Source organism: Microplitis mediator, chromosome 8 (assembly GCF_029852145.1).
Source record: "Microplitis mediator isolate UGA2020A chromosome 8, iyMicMedi2.1, whole genome shotgun sequence".
Classification (NCBI taxonomy): domain Eukaryota; kingdom Metazoa; phylum Arthropoda; class Insecta; order Hymenoptera; family Braconidae; genus Microplitis; species Microplitis mediator.
The window spans coordinates 7,599,787-7,621,513 of NC_079976.1; the positions used below are offsets into that span (position 1 = coordinate 7,599,787).

The window sequence follows — 21,727 nt, forward strand, 5'->3', positions numbered from 1 at the left end:
TTATTTGGTGGTCAATAATATGAAAATTGATAATAGGACATTTTAAAATATCATGTTACAAAAATGATGATTGTGTAGGCATGAAATATGCAGAATGTTCCACATATCAAAAATGTGTTTGTCAATCAAATTACGTTCCTCTCGGTTATGATAAATGTATAGCACTTATAGGTGAATATTGTGACTCAGACGATGAATGTATTTCATATGATACTGTTTGTATCAATAATAAATGTCAATGTGCAAAAAAATTTATCATGGGAACCAAATATCAATGTGACCGAGGTAAATATAAATTTTTTAAATTAATTGTGGTATGACCTTTTCAGAAATTTGGATTTTTTTTATAGTTTCGCTTGGTAGAATATGTCACAAGGATGACGATTGTGATGTAGGAATAAAAAATACCGTATGTTCAATCAATAATACCTGTGTTTGTCGAGAGAATTACTATGCATTGAACAAATATGAATGTGTCCCATTTTTAGATGGATATTGTTTGAACAATGATGAATGTCGATTCAATTCTTCTATCTGTATTGAAAATAAATGTCAATGCCAACATAATTTTCAATCTGTATCAGCGAGTCAGTGCAAACCAAGTCAGTAATTTTTGAACTTAAATTGTACTGGAATAATTAGAACAAAGGATTCTAAACGCGAAAATCACTTTATGCACCATACGTAAAATTAATGTTTTATCATCATTTCAGTTAATCACATGTATGGATGCAATAGAGATTTAGATTGCGGTGATCCATGGCATATTAAATGTTTTTCAGACAAGAAATGTCGATGCAATTCAAACAATATTTCAATTAATCGATCGACATGTTTGCCACTTTTAAAAGGTTATTGCTGGAAAGATAGTCAATGCTTCGTTCCCAATTCAGCTTGTATTGATTTTCAGTGTAAATGCAAACAGAATTTCATGGCTGTATCCGGTAATCTATGCTTACCAGGTAATCATTCCTGTTGCAGAAAACAATATTTCGTAGATATAAATCTCGTAGAGTCGGATTTAGTAAATTATAAATACTTTTATATGATGAATCTTTTAATCATATTGTTTTTTCTTTACAGTGTAAAGTAGGACCCTATCGACACTTTTATTCTTATCATCACTATGGCTTCTTACATGGACTGCGAACCAGTTGCTGATAAACAATCATTGAATCATCATTTTAACATTTACATTATGAATTGTAGACACTTTTAAAAACAGATCGAAAAAACCTCAAAAATTATTTTATTTATATACAATGACAAGACTGAATTTGTTAAGATCAAAAGATTAGTCTTGTTGCTACAAGGGGATTTTATTACCTCTGCAAAACTTCTAGTTCTACGAAACTCTCAATAATACGACTGGAATACGCACAGAATCGAATCCTGTTGCAACAACGTCCGCTCAAACGGCCATTTCAAACTGTGTAGTAATTAATTTTGTGTAGTGATAGGTCCTTTATCATACTCCAGAATTTCCTATATATGTATATGTATTTTGTCAAAATGAAATTTTCGTTTCGATTTGACAGGCTAATAAATGTTCAAGACATTGAAAATCGTAGTTTCAGTACAGTTGGATATATAAAAAAACTTCTGAGTTCTTAGTTACAACAAAACCTATCAATTTAGCATAGAAAATATGGTAACACATCGAAAATGATTTCTACGTTTTTTTACCTTTTACCTTTACTCATAATTTAGATATTTCACTTCACGAAGTCTATAGATAACCGAATGATAGGCTACTGGTTCGTGTCTGGTCAATATTGATTTTATTTGAAATAAAGAACTGCTGTATAAAAAATAATTATTTTGATGGAATAAAATTATAGGAAGAATAGTAAGTTGAAAGCGATAGTTATTTTACGTCAATTTTTTTTTATTATGCAAATGATGGGTTATAGTATCACATATAAGTGGTTCATCTATTATCAAGGTAATTTTCACGGAATCGAAGGTGAAAACTACGATAAAAAAGATACTATATTGTAAGTTCTACGAAAAAATTATCACTTTGTATTTTTCTATAAAATTATCAGTACAAAAAAGAACAAGACTTACATTATATTGTTACATGCGCAAAGAAAGAACTAATCTTTTATAAAGTAGTCATGGAAAAGACGCCGATTGAGACACATCGAAAAACTTTAGACATTGCAACAATCGCGTTGAGGTTTTTTTTGTTTTTTATAAAATGCAAATTTCAAAAATAAATAAACTACTAACTATATTTTTAAATTATAGATTATGTGGTTGTTGGGATTATCAGTCGACACAATTTAGTCTACGAGTCGTAAATTTTTTAAGTAGAATATTTAATTGGCTTATTGTTATGACAATCATTACAACAATGTCGGCTGATGCAATTATCAATTTTCGTGATCTTGAAGCGGTTACAAATGATGCAGGATTTTTGTTTCCTATAATTCTAATTTTAATGAAAACTATGAGATTACACTCTCAACAGAAACAAATTAACCAACTGATGACTGCAGTTCACAACCCTATTGAAAAACTTCAGTATTCTTCAGGTAAGCATTGTAACCATGGAAAATAATTTTTTTTAAGGTAAGCAACTAATTTTATAACTTTTATTACTATGAATAAAAATCAAATAAAAAAAAAACATATATAGTGGTTAATCGATGATCTTCATATATTGATGATTAATTTTAATATTTACTTTTGGATTTTGGGGTATCTTTTTTGCTGAACGGCTGTATAGATTAGTCATATTTTATGAAACGTTCTTAATATTACTTGATTTATATAAATAATTTACTGACTCAGCCGATCGAATTTGATACTCTTCTATTTTCATAAAATAATTTTTTACATTTTTCGAATTTTAAATTTTGTTAAAATTTATCATCATTAAGATTTTAAGGACGCTACCAAATCTTAAAGACATAGGATGTGGGCTAAAATCTATGTGATTCTATATATTTTTTAAATTATTATCACTTTTGATTCATTATAAATTGAAATACGTGAATACGAAAAATTAGAATTATTTGTTGTGATGTAATGATGCTAATTAAACTATTGTTAAAATTTCAAAAGTAATGCAAAAGTAGTATTTTAGCATCACAATTTTTTTCCATATACTTTCCTTTCTTGGTATGTTCTATACTGTTTTACCATAGCTGCACCAAAAATTTGAATTTCTGCCCTGTAAATCAAAGGAAAGTTGCGCTTTTGAAAAATGAGTTAATCAAATCCATTTATTCATATTCGGATCATACTGTTTCAATCGCAGATCAGAAAAAATGAAGCATACACTCCGCGGAGGAAGGGAGGGCATCCCAATTTAGGTGTTTGCCACCCTAGCCTTTGTCACTGGCTCGGGTAGGCAATTGCACGGCTTGGAATGCCCTACTTTACTCCCCTGACGTGTAATATTACTATAATTTCTTCTTGATTTAGATGTCGGAGTATTAACCATCATACGAACTGCCATTTCCTACCAAAATTTCGACTTCTGCTTCTTTAGTATCATGTTAGGTTTAGTTTTCTGTATAATATTCGCCATAACATCAGATTCAGAACAACTTGCATTACGAGGATATTATTTTTGCAATGAAACAGTATCACCTGGCTATGAGATAGCGTTTTTTCTACAGTTATACACGATATTCATGTGTTGTTTATGGGTCGTCATCATTGATACAACAATGCTCGGATTAATAAGATGGATAAATTTACAATTATATATTATTCGATTCAACTACAAAAATTGTAATCACCATAAAATTGATCGTGCTGATTTTACAATGACACGAGAAGCATATGAAGTTATTAAAAATTATAATTACTTTAAAGTAACTGATGACCAATCCAAAATCCGTTTATTTATACCATTCGACATGAGTGAAGTCAACATAAAAATTGATTCATTCACAATAAGATTCAAACTATGTATAAAACATTACCAAAAGCTTACAAAGAATATCAATGATTTTAATGAAATATTCAGCTCTATATTATTTATACAAATATTTTTAGTCATTTTTTTTACCTGTCTTTGTCTCTTTCAAGCTGTGTTGGTTAGTGCTTGATAATCATTTTACATTAATTTATTGATTTTGAAAAACTCATGTGAATAATATTTTTATTTTTGAACAGACTATGAACCAAAAAGCTAAGTTCATCAAATATATTTTCTTACTTGGAGCAGAATTAGTTCATTTATTTTATTACTGTTTCTTTGGCAATGAGTTGATTAATCAGGTAGTATTTTAATAAAGCAAACTAATCTATTATCACCATCATAAGCCATGAGGATGTAAGGAGGACTTTGTCATAAGAAACTTTAAAATTTCATCGATCACAGTGTGAAAGTTATATGCATACAAACTTGAAATTTATGTTTAAAACTGAAAATCAGTACATGGCGATATGTTAAAACTTTAAATTTTATGGTAAAATTTAAATTTTATCAGCTTATTGGTTAACGTATGATAAAATAGTTTTTAATAGAAGTATGTACTAAGAAAAAAAACAATTTACGGCTACATGAAATTTAATAATTGCCGCAGTCTGCGATTGTCCGGTTATTTTTCAACAAAAAACTTTCCATGCCGATTAGAAAATCTACACAGAGAAATTATGTTGCTTAAAATACTACGATGTTTTATTAACGCTGATGTATGTTGTCCACTGTAATTTTCGAAACATCTCGGAAAATAATAACCAGTAGCAGCTATCGACTATCGTTCGGTAATGGCTACCAAAATATTGACTAATTTCGGGATAATTTAGAGTGTGTGTATGTATGTATGCATGTATAGAAACAAGTATGTGTGGAAAAGAATTCATGTCCATCAATCATTTGTACGGATTGATCAATTCAATTAACTTTTATAACAATCAACAAAATCTGTCAAGATTTATATCTGATTAAATTTTGACTCTCATCGGCCAAACCCTTTGAAAAATATTTGACTTTAATATAAATTTCCATATCACCTGCATTGAAACTGCGAGTGGCAGTCTGTTTAGCCATTCGAAACAAGCCAATTTTAGATCAATACAAATTAATAAGCCGGATATAATTCGTATCGTTCCTGGGGATGGAAAGATGCCTCATTTTCGCCCTTATATTAGTTTCTGGTTTAGTTTCAGCCCGTCCAAATCGTATTTACTTTTTGAAAACCTCATTCTAATCAGCCAACATTACATATGATTCGTGCGCGATTGGTTTTAAATTGTCTTGTTTCAGGCAGCAATTTCAGATATTGGAATTAGAAGCTTCAATGCAGGTAATATGGAAAATATAGTGCGTGGCATTGGATAAAACACGATTTCAGACTCCGAGTGATATCAGCCCCCGTCGTCAGCTTGGGCAGTCAATCTTACCCTCCTCAGAAATCGTCTCTTTTCATTCCGTGCCTTTTTTAAATAAATTTTTGTACCAGGGTGAAGCTATAATGGACAGTATATGGGATTCAGGTTGGATCGATAATATGTCACCTGAAGTTAAGGATCTCATGATAAATGCTCTACTTCAAACAACGAAACCAACAGTAATAAATGCTGGATATTTCTTTACTTTATCTGTGAAAACATTTCTATCGGTAATTTTATTCATTATTATTATTTTTAATAATAACGGTGGTGCTCAAAAAGTTTTTTTTTTACAGATTATACAGAAATCTTATTCATATTTTGCAATTCTCGTTACTATGATGAATAGCAGCAATTAAATAATGATGGGATAAATCACATTGTAGCTTCTGATTTTCAAAATAATCTAAAATAGGATTGATAATATTTTGTTTTATGTAATAAGTTTCATTGTAGTGAATAAAAATTTGAAAAAATTAGAAAAATCAAAAAAGTGCACACTTCAAATTTTCATGTTAGAATAAAAACATGAAATATATTTAAGACAAAAAATAAATTGTTTTTGTAGCCTCTATTTCGAATTTTTTAGTAAAAAAATTTTATTTTTTTCATTTGTTTGTTTTTTTGAGTATTTTATTAAGTAATGAAAAAAGTGAACTTTGTGATAACATAGGCCACAACATTAAAGAAAAAATAAACAATTTTTTTTTTGAGAATAAAATTTTTCATATGAACAAAAACAATTAATTCGTTTATCTGACTGTTAATTTTCGTTTAAATATTTTACTAATGGAAATACTGTTTATTTTTTTTAAATATGATTTCTGTCAAAATTTTATTTTTTTAAACTCGATATTTTATACGACAATCCCTATTTACTCTGTCTGCGCAGTGATTTTTTTTTTAAGCTTCGGAACTTTGAGTAGTGGAGTGAATTCGGATTGATATAAAATCGGCAATTACACCGGAATTACTCCCGATTTTTTAAAGTGTATAAATGATAATTTCAAGTTATTATAAAATCATACTTATAACTTATAACGATACATCAGCTCAGAGTAAACAATTTATTTTCAAGCTTTTTTAACTTCCCGCTAAAAAAATCGATGATTTTTAATTAATTCGGGAAGTTATTGTTTTCACCGTTAACGAAAGAATTAAAAAAAAATTTTTTCTTTAGATTTTTTGAAATTTCTCAGAAACGACTTGAACGATCGACTTTAAAATCTAGTCAGCTCTAGAACTTAATAAAACGCGTCGATTGCCGCCTCAACCATCTCAATCTATTTATGCGTTTGAGAGACATCGTTGGAGATAGAAATGCTGAAAAACAGGTTTTTCCAAATATCTTCGAAACGGCTGAACCGATCGATTTCAGATTTCAATCAGCTCTAGAATTCAATAGAACGCGCCGATTGCCACTTCAAACATTAAAATCGGTTAATTAGTTTGGAAGATATCGGCGATAAAAGGTTAAAATATAACATTTTATGTTATTTGTTTCAGATAAATCAAAATATAATGTCCTTAAATGTGTCTAACATCATACCAACTATTCCTCATTATAGTCTCTTTCAATCATTATATAATATCATCTAACTTGTTCGTTAGTTTAAATCATATTATCAACAAAAAAATTAAAAAAATCACAGTTTTTGATATTTTTCTCGGATATTTGATATATTATTGCTCTGACTTAATTCGAAAACAGCGGAAAGTTTTGGGGCTGGCCCGCAGGGTCATTCGACGCCCAGATTTTTTTTCTCGTAAAAATTAATGGAAAGTAAAACAGCTATAACAATACAATTGTACAGTCAAAAATTTATCAGTGTGTCATTCGTAAAAATTATTTTTAACTCCAATTATTTTTTTAATGATGATGACAATGACATTGAAGTTTATTTTTGCTATAGATAAATTCGTCTTTCTAATGGTAATTGAAAAAGTTAATTGCGAAGAACAGTTACGAAACAACAAAAATTTTGCTTCAGAAAATTAAGTAAGTACAATGATGAATACAGTTATTAATCATTGTGGTAAGTGAATCGATCAAACATTTCAATTTGACAAATTCAATCGAATTTTACATCAATAAATTGTTGCGTCATTAATTCGCCAACTATAAAATTTTGTAAACCTCTGAAAATCAGTGATGAATAACAGGTGAATCTTATGATCCACTATAAATTTATTTCCAGAGAACCGTCCGTCAAAATGTTGTTTATATTAAGTGGAATATTGTGTCTCATGGTGGCATTTGTTAATCCTTCTTCATTAAATACTAGAGATTCTGATAATCATTGTGTCATCAGAAATACTCTTGTAAGTATTTCTTTCCATATCGATATAAAATAAAAATGACTATTTAATTATCTTCTCTGAAATAGTGCGATCCAAATATTACGCGTCCGTGCTGTGATAAAAAAGATATTTGTAAACAAACTGAACCGAATTCATTTAAATGCATCGAAAGCGGTAATCGAATTTATAATTTAACTTATGACAGAGTCGTCACATATAACATGATTAATGCAACTTTTGTTAATGTTTTTGTAATTCAGTGGGATTAGGAAAATTTTGTGAACTGGACGAAGATTGTGATGAAATATGGCATTCAAAATGTTCAAAAGAAAAAACCTGTATATGTAGGACCAATAATATTGGAGTGAATGAAACAACCTGCGCACCAGTATTAGGTGGATTTTGTTGGAAAAATGAATTATGTGCGACTGATAACGCTGTCTGTACTGACAGTGAATGTCAATGTAACGTTAGTAATTATCGAAGATTTAATGACGAATGCATATTCAGTAAGTGTCTTTAAATTTATTTGGAATGGAACTAATACGATACACATACTGAGTTCATTATTAACTTTAACTGTTCACATTATCAAAGATACGTTGGGTGCACCCTGTGATAGCGATGAAAGTTGTGAACAAGTTAGGTTTGCAAAATGTTCGGAGCACAAAGTATGTAGCTGTTCGGCTAATACTTTTGCAGTAAATCAACATCATTGTGCATCAGTTATAGGTGGGTTTTGCTGGGAAACAAATGATTGTCTACCTTCAAATTCTATTTGTGTTAATAACAGCTGTAAATGTAGGGATCTCTACGTTTCTCAATCTAATAATCAATGCATAGCAGGTAAATAGTGGAGATGGAAAAGATACTTATAAAATCAAAATATTTCTGTCATTTGTCAATTGATCGATACTAATTAATAAAACAAAGTCTATTTAATTTCATTTGTAAATATTTCATTATTTTAGCCCGTTTGCTCACAATGTCCTGCTCAACGGATGAAGAATGTAGTAAGTGGATACCACATTCTATATGCTCTAGGAACATATGTACTTGTAATATAGATTATTCTGAAAAAGATGAGGGAACTTGTGCGTCCCTTATTAACATTCACTGTTCAAGTAATTTCCCGTGTACATTAGACAATTCTATGTGTATTAAAAATATGTGCCAATGTCAACCAAGGTTTGTGTATCACTCTTCTAAATGTATTCACGGTAAGTATCGTAATCACTAAAGAGAAACTTTTCTATAAACAAGAATTATTTATCATGTAATTTTGTGAGAAATGGACAGATCGAATAATATTTGTGTTAATTATGTTTATTATAATACTTCATAATTATTAAACCTGACAGCAGTCAATAATCTAAAAAAATGAATCTCGATTTCTTTCTCATTCATATATTTTTGATTTCGATGAATTATAGCTTATGTCAATGGATCTTGCAAAAATAATAATGATTGCGATCAGATCCAAAATGCTAGATGTTCTGCTGATAATATATGTGTTTGTAATGAGAATCATACTCAAGTCAACGAAAGAGTCTGTAGTCCGGTGCTAAAGGAATATTGTCATGAAGATAATGACTGCCTTGCTATTAATTCCACTTGTATTATGAATGAGTGTCAATGCAGACCATATTTTGTGAGGCGATCGAAAAATTTATGTGCATTAGGTAAGTTTGAATCTGATTATTATTCGTGGACAAATAATTAATGACAGAAGAAAGGACTTCCGCTCGAAATTATACTGTCTGAATGAAAATCTTGATAAGAAAATGAACGATATTGTGGATAAGGAATCACTTTTGATGAAGTAATCATAACTATTCTTTTTTGATAAAATTTTAGCTCAATTAGGCATGGACTGTAAAGATAATGATGATTGTATCGATATACCATATAGTAAATGCTCAGTGACCAAGAAGTGTGAATGCATGTCAAACTATGCAGAATATAATATTACAGCTTGTGGGCCACTACTAGGCAGTTATTGTTCAGAAAATCGACTATGTGCAACTCTTAATTCTATTTGTTCAAATAATATATGTGTGTGTGGCGATGGTCTTATAGGATATTCCAACAATAAATGTACATCACGTAAGTTGATAACGTCATCAAATCAGGTGATGTGATTTTTATTGTAATTCAAGTCAACATTTTTTGATTAATTGATGGAAGTGATTATTGTATGATAATGATTCAGATTTCATCGGAAAATACTGCATGATAGATGAAGATTGCAAAGAAATACCGGGTTCAAAATGCGTAAACAACGACTGTGCTTGTAAAGACAACTATGATGTGTTGAACACAACGGCTTGTGCACCACTATTAGGTGAACATTGTAAAAACAATCAACAATGCGCGCCCGCCAATTCAATATGCAACAGTAATAGATGCCAATGTGATTTGGATTACGTAAGACGATTAAATAATAAATGCATATCGAAAACAGGTAAAAATATTCGTATATTTAAAGAACTTTGTCATTATTTTGTGGTCAATAACATGAAAATTGATAATAGGACATTTCAAAATATCATGTGATAGAGATGATGATTGTGTAGGCATTAAATACGCAGTATGTTCTGCTGATCAAAAATGTGTCTGTCGATCAGATTATGTTGCTCTCGGTGATGACAAATGTATAGCACTTATAGATGAATATTGTGACTCAAGCGAAGAATGTATTTCATATAATACTGTTTGTATCAATAATAAATGCCAATGTGCAAAGAAACTTGTCATGCTAACCAAATATCAATGTGACCGAGGTAAATATAAATTTTTTAAATTGATTGTAGTATGACCTATTCAGAAATTTTGATTTTTTCGCTAGTGTCGCTTGGTAGAATATGTCACAAGGATGATGATTGTGATGTAGGAATAAAAAATACCATATGTTCAATCGATGATACCTGTGTTTGTCGAGAGAATTACTATGCATTGAACAGATTTGAATGTGTCCCTTTTTTAGGTGAATATTGTTTGAACAATTATGAATGTCGATTCAACTCTTCTGTCTGTGTTGAAAATAAATGTCAATGTAAACATAACTTCCAGCCCGTATCAGCAAATCAGTGCAAACCAAGTAAGTACTTATATGACTAAAGTTGAACTGCAATAAGTAGAACAAAGTATTCTATTTGCGAAAATCACTTTATGCCCCATAAGAAAAATTAATGTTTTATCATCATTTCAGTTAATTACATGTATGTATGCAATGAAGAATTAGATTGTGGTGATCCGTGGCATATTAAGTGTTCTACAGACAGGAAATGTCGGTGCAATTCAAACAATGTTTTAATTAATAGATCAACATGTTTGCCACTTTTAAACGGTTATTGCTGGAGAGATAGTCAATGCTTTGTTCCCAATTCAACTTGTATTGATTTTCAGTGTAAATGCAAACAGAATTTCATACCTGTATCCGCTAATCTATGCATACCAGGTAAACAAAACTGTTTTTGAAAATAATATTTAATAGACAGAATCTTATAACTTTCGATGAAGTAAATTATAATGAATCTAACAGTAATGAGTTATTCAATTAGTTTTTTTCATTTTTTACAGTGTAAAGTAGGACCCTCTCGACACTTTTATTCTTATCATCACTATGGCTTCTTGCATGGACTGCGAACCGGTTGCTGATAAATAATCATTTAATTATCATTTAAAATTTATATTATGAATTGTAGACGCTCTAAAATGAAAAAGAAAATTGTTCCTCTGGTGCTGTTATTTTTAGTTACATTAATAATTCACGAATGAGTATTTCTTGCAGTAGTAAAAATTGACCGCAAACCCCTATTTTAGTAATGCATCAAACATATCTATCTTATTTTTCATCATAAATATAGTTTCACTAAGTCACAAACTGCAACATGATTTACATAAACCATACCATGAAGTGTCATTTTATATCGTATCGAAATACCAAAAATATTTTCATAAAAACTTTGGAGCTCGAAGACCTTGAATATACCGCTGTTATTAAAGGTACTGTCGAGCTCGAAAAGCTTGAACGTATTTCGAAAATAATGGTTTCGAGCTCTTTGAGCTTGAAAGCAGCGAGAACTTTTGAGGCTGGCCCGCAGGGTCGACCGGTTTCAAGATTTTTTTGTAGTCCTAAGAATAACTAAATAATAAATACAGCTTCGAAGATATACTTATACATTTAACAATTCTATGTGTATCATTGGTAATTTTTTTTTTTTTTAGTTTTATCTATTTCGTAATGACCTTGCTGTCATTACATATCGTTCCTAATACAGATATATTTTTGTTACTGACAATAGACAAACTTAATTACAACAAAAAGATTAACAATGTTAAAAACTTTGTTTTTGAAAGTTCAATACGTATAATAATAAATACAGTCATTAGTCATCGTGGCTGATAATATAAAGTAATTAGGCCAGTTGGTACTTTGACCAGCAAATGAATGGATAGAACGTTTCATTAATTCACCAACTATAAAATTATATAGACTTCTAAAAAAAGTGATGAATAGCAGGTGAATATTATAATTTACTAAAAATTTGATTCCAGAAAAAAGTCCGTCAAAATGTTATTAATATTAAGTGGAATATTGTCTCTCATTGTGGCATTTGTTGATCCTTCATTGAATACAAGAGCTCCTGATAGTCAGTGTGCCATCAGAAATACCCATGTAAGTATTTTTTTTTTATTGATACGGAATAAGCATAGATTTTTAATTATCATGTCTTAATTAGTGTGATCCAAATCTTTCGCGTCCGTGCTGTGATCAAAAAGATATTTGCAAACAAACTGAACCGAATTCATTTAAATGCATCGAAAACCGTAATCGAATTTATAATTTAACTTATGACAGAGTCGTCACATATAACATGATTAATGCAACTTTTATTAACGTTTTTGTAATTCAGTGGGATTAGGAAAATTTTGTGAACTGGACGAAGATTGTGATGAAATATGGCATTCAAAATGTTCAAAAGAAAAAACCTGTATATGTAGGACCAATAATATTGAAGTAAATGAGACAACCTGCGCACCAGTATTAGGTGGATTTTGTTGGAAAAATGAATTATGTGCGACTGATAACGCTGTCTGTACTGACAGTGAATGTCAATGTAACGTTAGTAATTATCGAAGATTTAATGACGAATGCATATTCAGTAAGTGTCTTTAAATTTATTTGGAATGGAACTAATACGATACACATACTGAGTTCATTATCAACTTTAACTGTTCACATTATCAAAGATACGTTGGGTGCACCCTGTGATAGCGATGAAAGTTGTAAACAAGTTAGGTTTGCAAAATGTTCGGAGCACAAAGTATGTAGCTGTTCGTCTAATACTTTCGCTGTTAATCAACATCATTGTGCATCACTTATAGGTGGGTTTTGCTGGGAAACAAATGATTGTCAACTTCCAAATTCTATTTGTGTTAATAACAGCTGTCAATGTATGGATTTCTACGTTTCTCAATCGAATAATCAATGCATGCCAGGTAAATGATGTAGGGTAGAGCTACTATTTGTGGTCACTGGTCCATTTTTGGACATTTAATACTTTATTTTAATTAACGAAAAAGTATAACATAAAATTTTCATAATAATGGTGTGATAGAAGTATCCTTGCGTACATTTAGAAAATTAATCACGTCATTTGTCTATTACAAACTAATTTATATAAATTTTTCAAGTGTCCAAAACTGGTCTTCAAGTAGCCGTGAACGTTACCTCTACTGTAGATAGAAAATATAATCAAAAAATGAAAATACTTTTGTTATTTATACATATTCAATAAGAAAGTTTAGTTATATACATACATCGGAATTTCAGTCCGTTTGGACATGCCCTGCTCAACAGATAACAAATGCAGTCAATGGATACCACATTCTATTTGCGCTTGGAATCATTGCACTTGTGATAAAGATTATTTTGCAGAAGATCGGATAACGTGTGCACCTTTTACTAAGACTCCCTGTTCAAGTAAATTTCCATGTACAATGGATCATTCTCTTTGTATGGATAATATGTGCCAATGTGAACCTAGGTTTGTGTACCACTCTTCTAAATGTATGCCTCGTAAGTATCGCAATCACCGAAGAGAAACTTATCTATAGCCAAGAATTTTTTTTTTTTATTGTAAACATGGAATTCTGTCAATAAAATTTACCACATTAGTTCATAATTATTATATCTGATAGCAGTCAACAATGTAAGGAAATTAATCTAGGTTTCTTGTCACATTCATATCTCTTTGATTTCGTTTAATTATAGTTTACCTCAATGGATCTTGCAAAAGTAATAATGATTGCAAACAGATCCTAAATGCAAGATGTTCAGCTGACAATGTATGTGTTTGCGATAAAAACCATATTGAATTCAACGAAGGAGTCTGTGGACAGGTGCTGCGACAACATTGTCTTGAAGATGGAGACTGTGTAGCTATTAATTCAATTTGTGTCATGAATGAATGTCAATGCGAACCACATTTTGTGAGGAAATCGACAAATTTATGTGTATTATGTAAGTTGAAAACTGAGTATTATTCGTGAATAAATAATGAATGACAGATGAAAGCATTTCCGCATAGAAATTATACTGTTTGAATAAAAATCTTGATAAAAAAATAAACAATATCCTAGAAAAGAAATCACTTTTGATAAAATAAAGTAAACACAACTATTCTTTTTTGATAAAATTTTAGCTCACTTAGGCATGGACTGTAAAGATGATGATAATTGTATTTATATACCATATAGTAAATGCTCAGTGACCAAGAGGTGTGAATGCATGTCAAACTATGCAGAATATAATATTACAGCTTGTGGGCCACTACTAGGCAGTTATTGTTCAGAAAATCGACTATGTGCAACTCATAATTCTATTTGTTCAAATAATATGTGTATATGTGGCGATGGTCTTTTAGAACATTCCAACAATAAATGTACATCACGTAAGTTGATAACGTCATCAAATCAGGTGATGTGATTTTTATTGTAATTCAAGTCAACATTTTTTGATTAATTGATGGAAGTGATTATTGTATGATAATGATTCAGATTTTATCGGAAAATACTGCATGATAGATGAAGATTGCAAAGAAATACTGGATTCAAAATGCGTAAACAACGACTGTGCTTGTAAAGACAACTATGATGTGTTGAATGCAACGGCTTGTGCACCACTATTAGGCGAATATTGTGAAAACAACCAACAATGCGCGCCCGCCAATTCAATATGCAACGAAAATAAATGCCAATGTGATTTGGATTACGTACGTCGATTTAATAATAAATGCATACCGGAAGCAGGTAAAAACATTCGTGTATTTAAAGATCTTTGTGATTATTTGGTGGCCAATAATTTGAAAATTGATAATAGGGCATTTCAAAATATCATGTTCCGAAAATAATGATTGTGTAAGCATTAAATATGCACAATGTTCCGCATATCAAAAATGTGTTTGTCCAACAGAGTATGTTGCTCTCGGTGATGATAGATGTATAGCGCTTATAGGTGAATATTGTGACTCAGACGAAGAATGTATTTCATATAATACTGTTTGTATCAGTAATAAATGCCAATGTGCAAAGAAATTTGTCATGAAAACTAAATATCAATGTGACCATAGTAAATATAAATTTTTACTATTAGCTATAGTATTATCTATTCAGAAATTAATATTTGAAATTTAAATTTTTTTTATAGTTTCACTTGGTAGAACATGTCACAATAATGATGATTGTGACGTAGGCGTAAAAAATTCCGTTTGTTCAAACAATAATACCTGTGTTTGTCGAAACAATTACCATGCATTAAACGAGTTCGAATGCGCCCCTTTTTTATATCAATATTGTTTGAACAATGATGAATGTCGATTCAATTCTTCTATCTGTATTGAAAATAAATGTCAATGCATAAATAACTTTCAATCTGTGTCAGCAAGTCAGTGCAAACCGAGTAAGTAATTTTTGGACTAAAATTGTTTTGGAGTAATTAGAACAAAGGATTCTATACGCGAAAATCACTTTATGCACCATAAACAGAATTCATGACTTATAATAATTTCAGTTGATTACTTGTATGTATGCAATGAAGATTTAGATTGCGGTGATCCATGGCATATCAAATGTTTTCCAGACAAGAAATGTCGATGTAATTCAAACAATATTTCAATAAATCGATCGACATGTTTGCCACTTTTAAAAGGTTATTGTTGGAAAGATAGCCAATGCTTCGTTCTCAATTCAGCTTGTATTGATTTTCAGTGTAAATGCAAAGAGAATTTCATGGCTGTATCCGGTAATCTATGCTCACCAGGTAATCAAAACTGTTATAGAAAACAATATTTCGTAGATATAAATCTCGTAGAGTCAGATTTAGTAAATTATAAAGACTTTCATATGATGAATTTTTTAATCATATTGTTTATTTTTCACAGTGTAAAGTAGGACCCTATCGACAAGTTCATTCTAATCACCATTATGACTTCATTCATGGACTTCGAAACGGTTGCTGATCAATAATCATTTAATTATCATTATAACATTCATATTATGATTTGAAATAATTAAAAAAAAAAAAACCAGAAAAATTCCCTTATTCAGATAGAGTACACCGAAAAAAAGTGTGGTTATGTTATTGTAAGCTCCGAAAGTATTGCTTATAGTAGATAGTTTTAACAGTGTCTATCGATTAATTAGCAACACTTGATTGATGCATTATCAAAACCTTTTAACTTCTCACAACTATCTATGTATATAGTTTCAACAATTTTAATAGCACAATTGCTATTTTGTCTTTTTTTACGAAAATTTCGTTAGTGCGCAAGCGTTGTCAAATACTTGTAATAAAGAACTGATTGCATTTTTATACGCCTCGTTATTTAGTAAACTACTCCATTGCAGTGGATCAATGAATATTTGTGGATAACTCGATGTAAAATTTATTCGAAATTCTATAATGCAGTATAACACAGTGATTGGTTTTTTAATAAATTAAAAAATAATTGAATTAAAAATGATATATACATTAAACTACTTTTTTAACCTACACATCAGTAAAAAATATTGTGTTAAAATCATAGAAAAATTTAATATGTCAATAAAAAAATTTTTTAAGTTAAACTAACATTTATTATGAATTTTCGATTCTAATTTCATTTTTCTTAAAAATTTTCCGTGACTATTAGTCAAGTTTTCAACATAAATTTCTTGACAATTTTTAAGTAATCTTTAATAAGTGTTAATAATTTCGTTTTTTGTAATAATTTACACTTTCAAAGTGTTAAATAATAGATCTGTTTGAGATTTTAAAGCAACAAAGTGAAATATGTTGATTTAACACAAAATAATCAATACAAAAAATTTAACAAGGGCGGTATTTAACACAAATACACAATATTTTTTACTGTGTACGCTATGACAATATTAAATGCTATTAATCTACTTTTAGAGTTAGAAATATATAATATGTTGCATGTTAACGGGACAATGATGAATCTTTTAGTCGAAATTTATCATAAATCGAGGCTACTCTAAACCACCGTAAAGTCTTAAAGCATCAGCATGCTCACGATGTGATTGGTTCGTGACTAACTTAAATTCACCATTATAATGAATAAAGTGAATGCTACTTCTCTTCTTCTACTCTACAGATAATATATCGCATCTAATTCTACACTCAACAGTTACTATTTCAACTTGTATTCGTTAAGATAGATCTTTAATTTTCATCTAAACGTGCCATATCGTGCACGCATCACCACTTTATACTATAATTACAATCCTTGGCAATTACTTCCACCTTAATCTTCTTCCTGTACATACAGAAAGTATTAATTTATTATTTTTTAACGCGTTAATTAATTCTTTTCACTTGTCATACTTTAATATCATTATTATTGTCTTCTTTTTCTTCAGAAAAGTTTATAAAATCTATCCGTGAGAAAATATTTTCAACTCATGGGTTTATACTATGATTTATTATAGAAGTAGGAAATAGTCGTACCAGACTATACTGCGGATGAGTTATTAAGTTATTGGATAAAAAATTTCATCATCAATCCTAGTGGAAACGGTCTACACAAGTTTATTGTTATACACTACTCGTAAAAAGTAAAAAATAAAAAAAAAGTAAATTGAAGCCCCGAGATTCTCATTTTCAGATCTCGAAGTCTAAAATTTTTCATGCGTCCGTTAAATATTAATAGTATATTACACACCAAGGACGGAAAGTAGGACATTCCGACCCACGTGTGTAATTTCCTACCCGTGCCGAAGGCAAGTTCATCGGTATAAATTTCTGCCCTGTGTAGAGGGAAGAAAGTCGTTTTTTTCTTTTATGAGAAAACAAATGATAAAAATTGGCGCGAGCGCCGTTTTTCCCACTAATGGAGGCAAAAATTTAAAATTTCAAGTGTAGATCTAGTGTAAAATTACTTACACACAACAGAGGAAGGTAGGACTCGGGTAGACAATTATACACGTGGATTGGAATGTCCTACTTTCCTCCCTAGGTATGTAATATTCTATTTTCCATCCAGTGTACGGTCTTCATAAATAAATATAAGATTACTATTTTAAAAGTCACTATATTTCTAAAATGAAAATTCGGAATTTTACTTAAATTTAGCGAATATAAAGATTGAGAAAAAAATTTTTTTATAAATAACATAATACATTAAAGTAAAAGACCCAGTACCCGTTCAGAGAACTAGTTCCCGATCACTCATGTATTTGTATATTTAAACTTACTAAGTTTTACTAAATATAGATATACAAATACATGGAGTGATCGAGTAGTAGGTCTTTTACCTAACGTTGAATCAACACATGAAAATGTTAAATATTTAACATAAAAATTAAAACACAAACCGTTTTCAACGTGACTCTAAAAATTTTTTACGCTGTTTATTGTAAAAAGAAATATGATATTTTTTTTTATTATTTATTTTCTTAATAGTCAATGACCTACAGACAAAAAAAGACCTGAATATTTTGTTCGATGAATGCCTTGGGTCACTCGGTTACAAAACCTCTCAGCCAAAATAACGGTACACATGTCGCGTAGTGTAACTTTGATCGTGAATACCGGTATCGTTATATGGGGCCACATGTCGATGTAAAAGTCGTGTCAAGCATCAACTTTGTCGTACGCTCAACAATTTTTATCAGTTAGTAGTTCTTCAATTATATTTGATTAAAAACAAATAAAAAAAAACAACTTTGTTACTTTTATTTTTATAATTAACAAAATACTATCATTTTTATTTTTATGGAACAAGTTCTTTATTCTACGGTAATTAGTAAATGAAAAGTAAACTTGAAATATTTTAACATAACATTATTTTGAACAATAACAAGTGTATTGTTAATGCACAGAGAAAAAAATGACTCTTATAAAAAAAATACTTTCTTTATCCAAAAAAGAATTTATTAAAAATTTGCAATCAATTTTTTTTCTGGTGCAATTAAAATTTCTTACAGAAATATTTAAGAAAGAAAATTTTTACGATAGAAGTTGATTAGCAATAAATAAAAACAAATTGTACTCGATGCTCAAAACTCACAAAAATTAATTACTCGCTTAGATGCTTCCCCCGGTCTCTCATATTATTTTATGAATTACATTATTAATAAAAATGACATTTTAATACAATAGAATAATAACAATGACCTTCAAAAAAATAATCTCTATGATACATCAATAGAATAAAAAATTATAAAAGTTTTTGATAATAACAAAATATGAATTAACGGAATCACGGTATCTAAGCACGAAAGTGAATCGTCTTAGGTTGATAATTTTCAGCGGAAAATCTTGGTCATTAATAATTAATAAATTTTAATGCATTAGTTATACAGTTTATCAAAGAACAACAAGATTTAATTTATAATTTTTAAGTTTTTTATTTTCTTAACATATATGTACACACATGTAAGTATTGAATTTCTTAATCTATTGTTTTCATACTGTATAATTTATATACTTAGTATTCTTTATACTTACAACCCCAGGATCTTTATACTACAACTATTTAACTATCTACAACTACTACTAGGATTACACGGTCTCGAAAAAAAAAGTAATTACGAAAGCGACGACGTCCGCGTAGCGGTCTATCGCGCACGAGAAATAAAATAGTTATGAAACCACCGGAATTTGCACGTCTAAATAGAGAAGACGAGAAAAAACAATTTGCCGTTAAATCAGCTGACGATATTTTCATAAATTCTATACAAATTATTATTATTATTATTTTTTACACAGACAAAAAATAATTTCTTGGATCAAAACTGAATTTTCTTAGATCAAAAAAAAATTATTGGAGCTAAGAAATTTGTTCTTGTCCTAAGAAATTTTTTGTTTTTTATGCAAACTACAAAAAAATTTTTAACGCAAGAAATTCTCTTTTTCTGCGCATTATTATACATAATTATCATTAGGTTTTTTATTCATACGTCAATTTTAAAAATAATAATCATAATTATTCTCATTTTTCTATAAATAATTATTTAAGACAATTGCTGCATTTATAAAAAAATGTAAAAAAAAAAAAGTTCATGAACACAAAGATTGTCATTCGCAACAGTAAGCACATGTCTGCATACAAACAATTGTCAGAGAAAGTTTGTTTTACACAAATTATGACTTTCTGTTACTATTAAAAATAAAACAACTTAATAATTCAGTTAATTAAACAAAAAGTTAAAAAATAGTATTTTAATAAATTTAACAATTATTATAATTGTCAAAACTAAACAATTTAAATTATATAATATAGTGATTTAATGACTTAAATTAAATGCGGTTGGATTTGAAAAGAAAAAAAAAAGATAAGATAGTACAAATGAAAGTATAAACTGTAATTTACTGACCGTGGAATACACGTTAACCCCGCCCATATTAGATCGTGCATTTGTCCTCTATATCGAGTACAAAAGTATCGCCTAAATGTTATGTCTATCCCACACACAACTTGTTTTCTTGTTAATTTCCCTAATGTACTGTAATGTAATACAAGAGGAACACATTATGAATCGTGCTGGATCGTTCAACAATTGTTAACGCCCTAACTTTTAGTTCCTAATTCCCAGGTTTAACGAATTTATATGTTTTAAAGTCATAAAAATTATAATACAATATATAAATATTATTTATATACAGAGAAGTAAATATCAGGTTCCATTTCTTACTCAAACATTACACTAAACGTGAGAATAAAATAGATGTGTTGTAGTAAAGTATATGAGCCCGGATGAAAAAGTGTTGTATATATAAAAATATATATGATCATTATACTGTTACATACTTCACGATATATGGAATCATATCTATACAGAAAAAAAGGATTTTTTGGCGCCAAAATTTTTTTCGCGCGCTAAGAAAGTTTTTGTTTGTTATTTATAGTGAAGAAGACCCCGTATATATATTTATATATATTTGTTGTGGTCTACAAGACATTGAGTCCACTGAAAAATTACTAAAAAAAATTTTATAAAATAGAACTATTGGAAAATCTCTAGAAAATTTCGAAAATTCCAACAATTTCCGTGATTTAAATTTGAATACTTTCAATTTGAAAAGTTCTTCTGTTCCGCAGTTTATGTATTTCTGTATTATTTTTAGTACTAAAGTTTTAAAAAATTTAACAATTTCTCCAATTTCAAAGTTCGATTTGTCGAATTTTTTTCAAAATATTTTTTTTTATTACGTGTATATTATTTACAATATATTGTATTTATTTTAATCCGGGAGCTGCTACAAAAGGTAGGCATTATGATAATTATCGTTGGAGATCGAAGAGAAATTTAATTGGTGAGTTCAGACGCGCTGTAAATTAGGACACAAGAAATATAGGCCTATAATCAGTATCTAAAAAAATTGTTTATTTAAATACTAATAAAAAATAAAAAATAAATAAATAAAAACACTATTCTAATGACAAATTGACAATAATTACAGCAAATAATTGAAGCTTATGTTTATTTATTATTTGGTATTTAAAATTGTTATTATTACAATAAAGAATGCTGTAAGATGATAGAAAACAGCCTACGAGAA

General features: G+C 29.4%; 2 protein-coding genes across 3 annotated transcripts in view; one reads left to right on the plus strand and one right to left on the minus strand.

Moving 5' to 3' along the window:
* Nucleotides 1-21,727, minus strand: part of LOC130673080 (sushi, von Willebrand factor type A, EGF and pentraxin domain-containing protein 1) — a 57,887-nt gene that overhangs the window by 33,953 nt on the left and 2,207 nt on the right. The gene's annotated exons all lie outside the window — the stretch shown is intronic.
* On the plus strand, nt 2,025-5,787 carry LOC130673084 (odorant receptor 83a-like). The gene is made up of 6 exons (XM_057477993.1): nt 2,025-2,182; nt 2,254-2,540; nt 3,436-4,055; nt 4,135-4,239; nt 5,427-5,585; nt 5,652-5,787. The coding sequence occupies exons 1-6, from the start codon at nt 2,121-2,123 to the stop codon at nt 5,712-5,714; spliced, it is 1,296 nt and encodes a 431-aa protein (XP_057333976.1). The 5' UTR covers nt 2,025-2,120; the 3' UTR covers nt 5,715-5,787.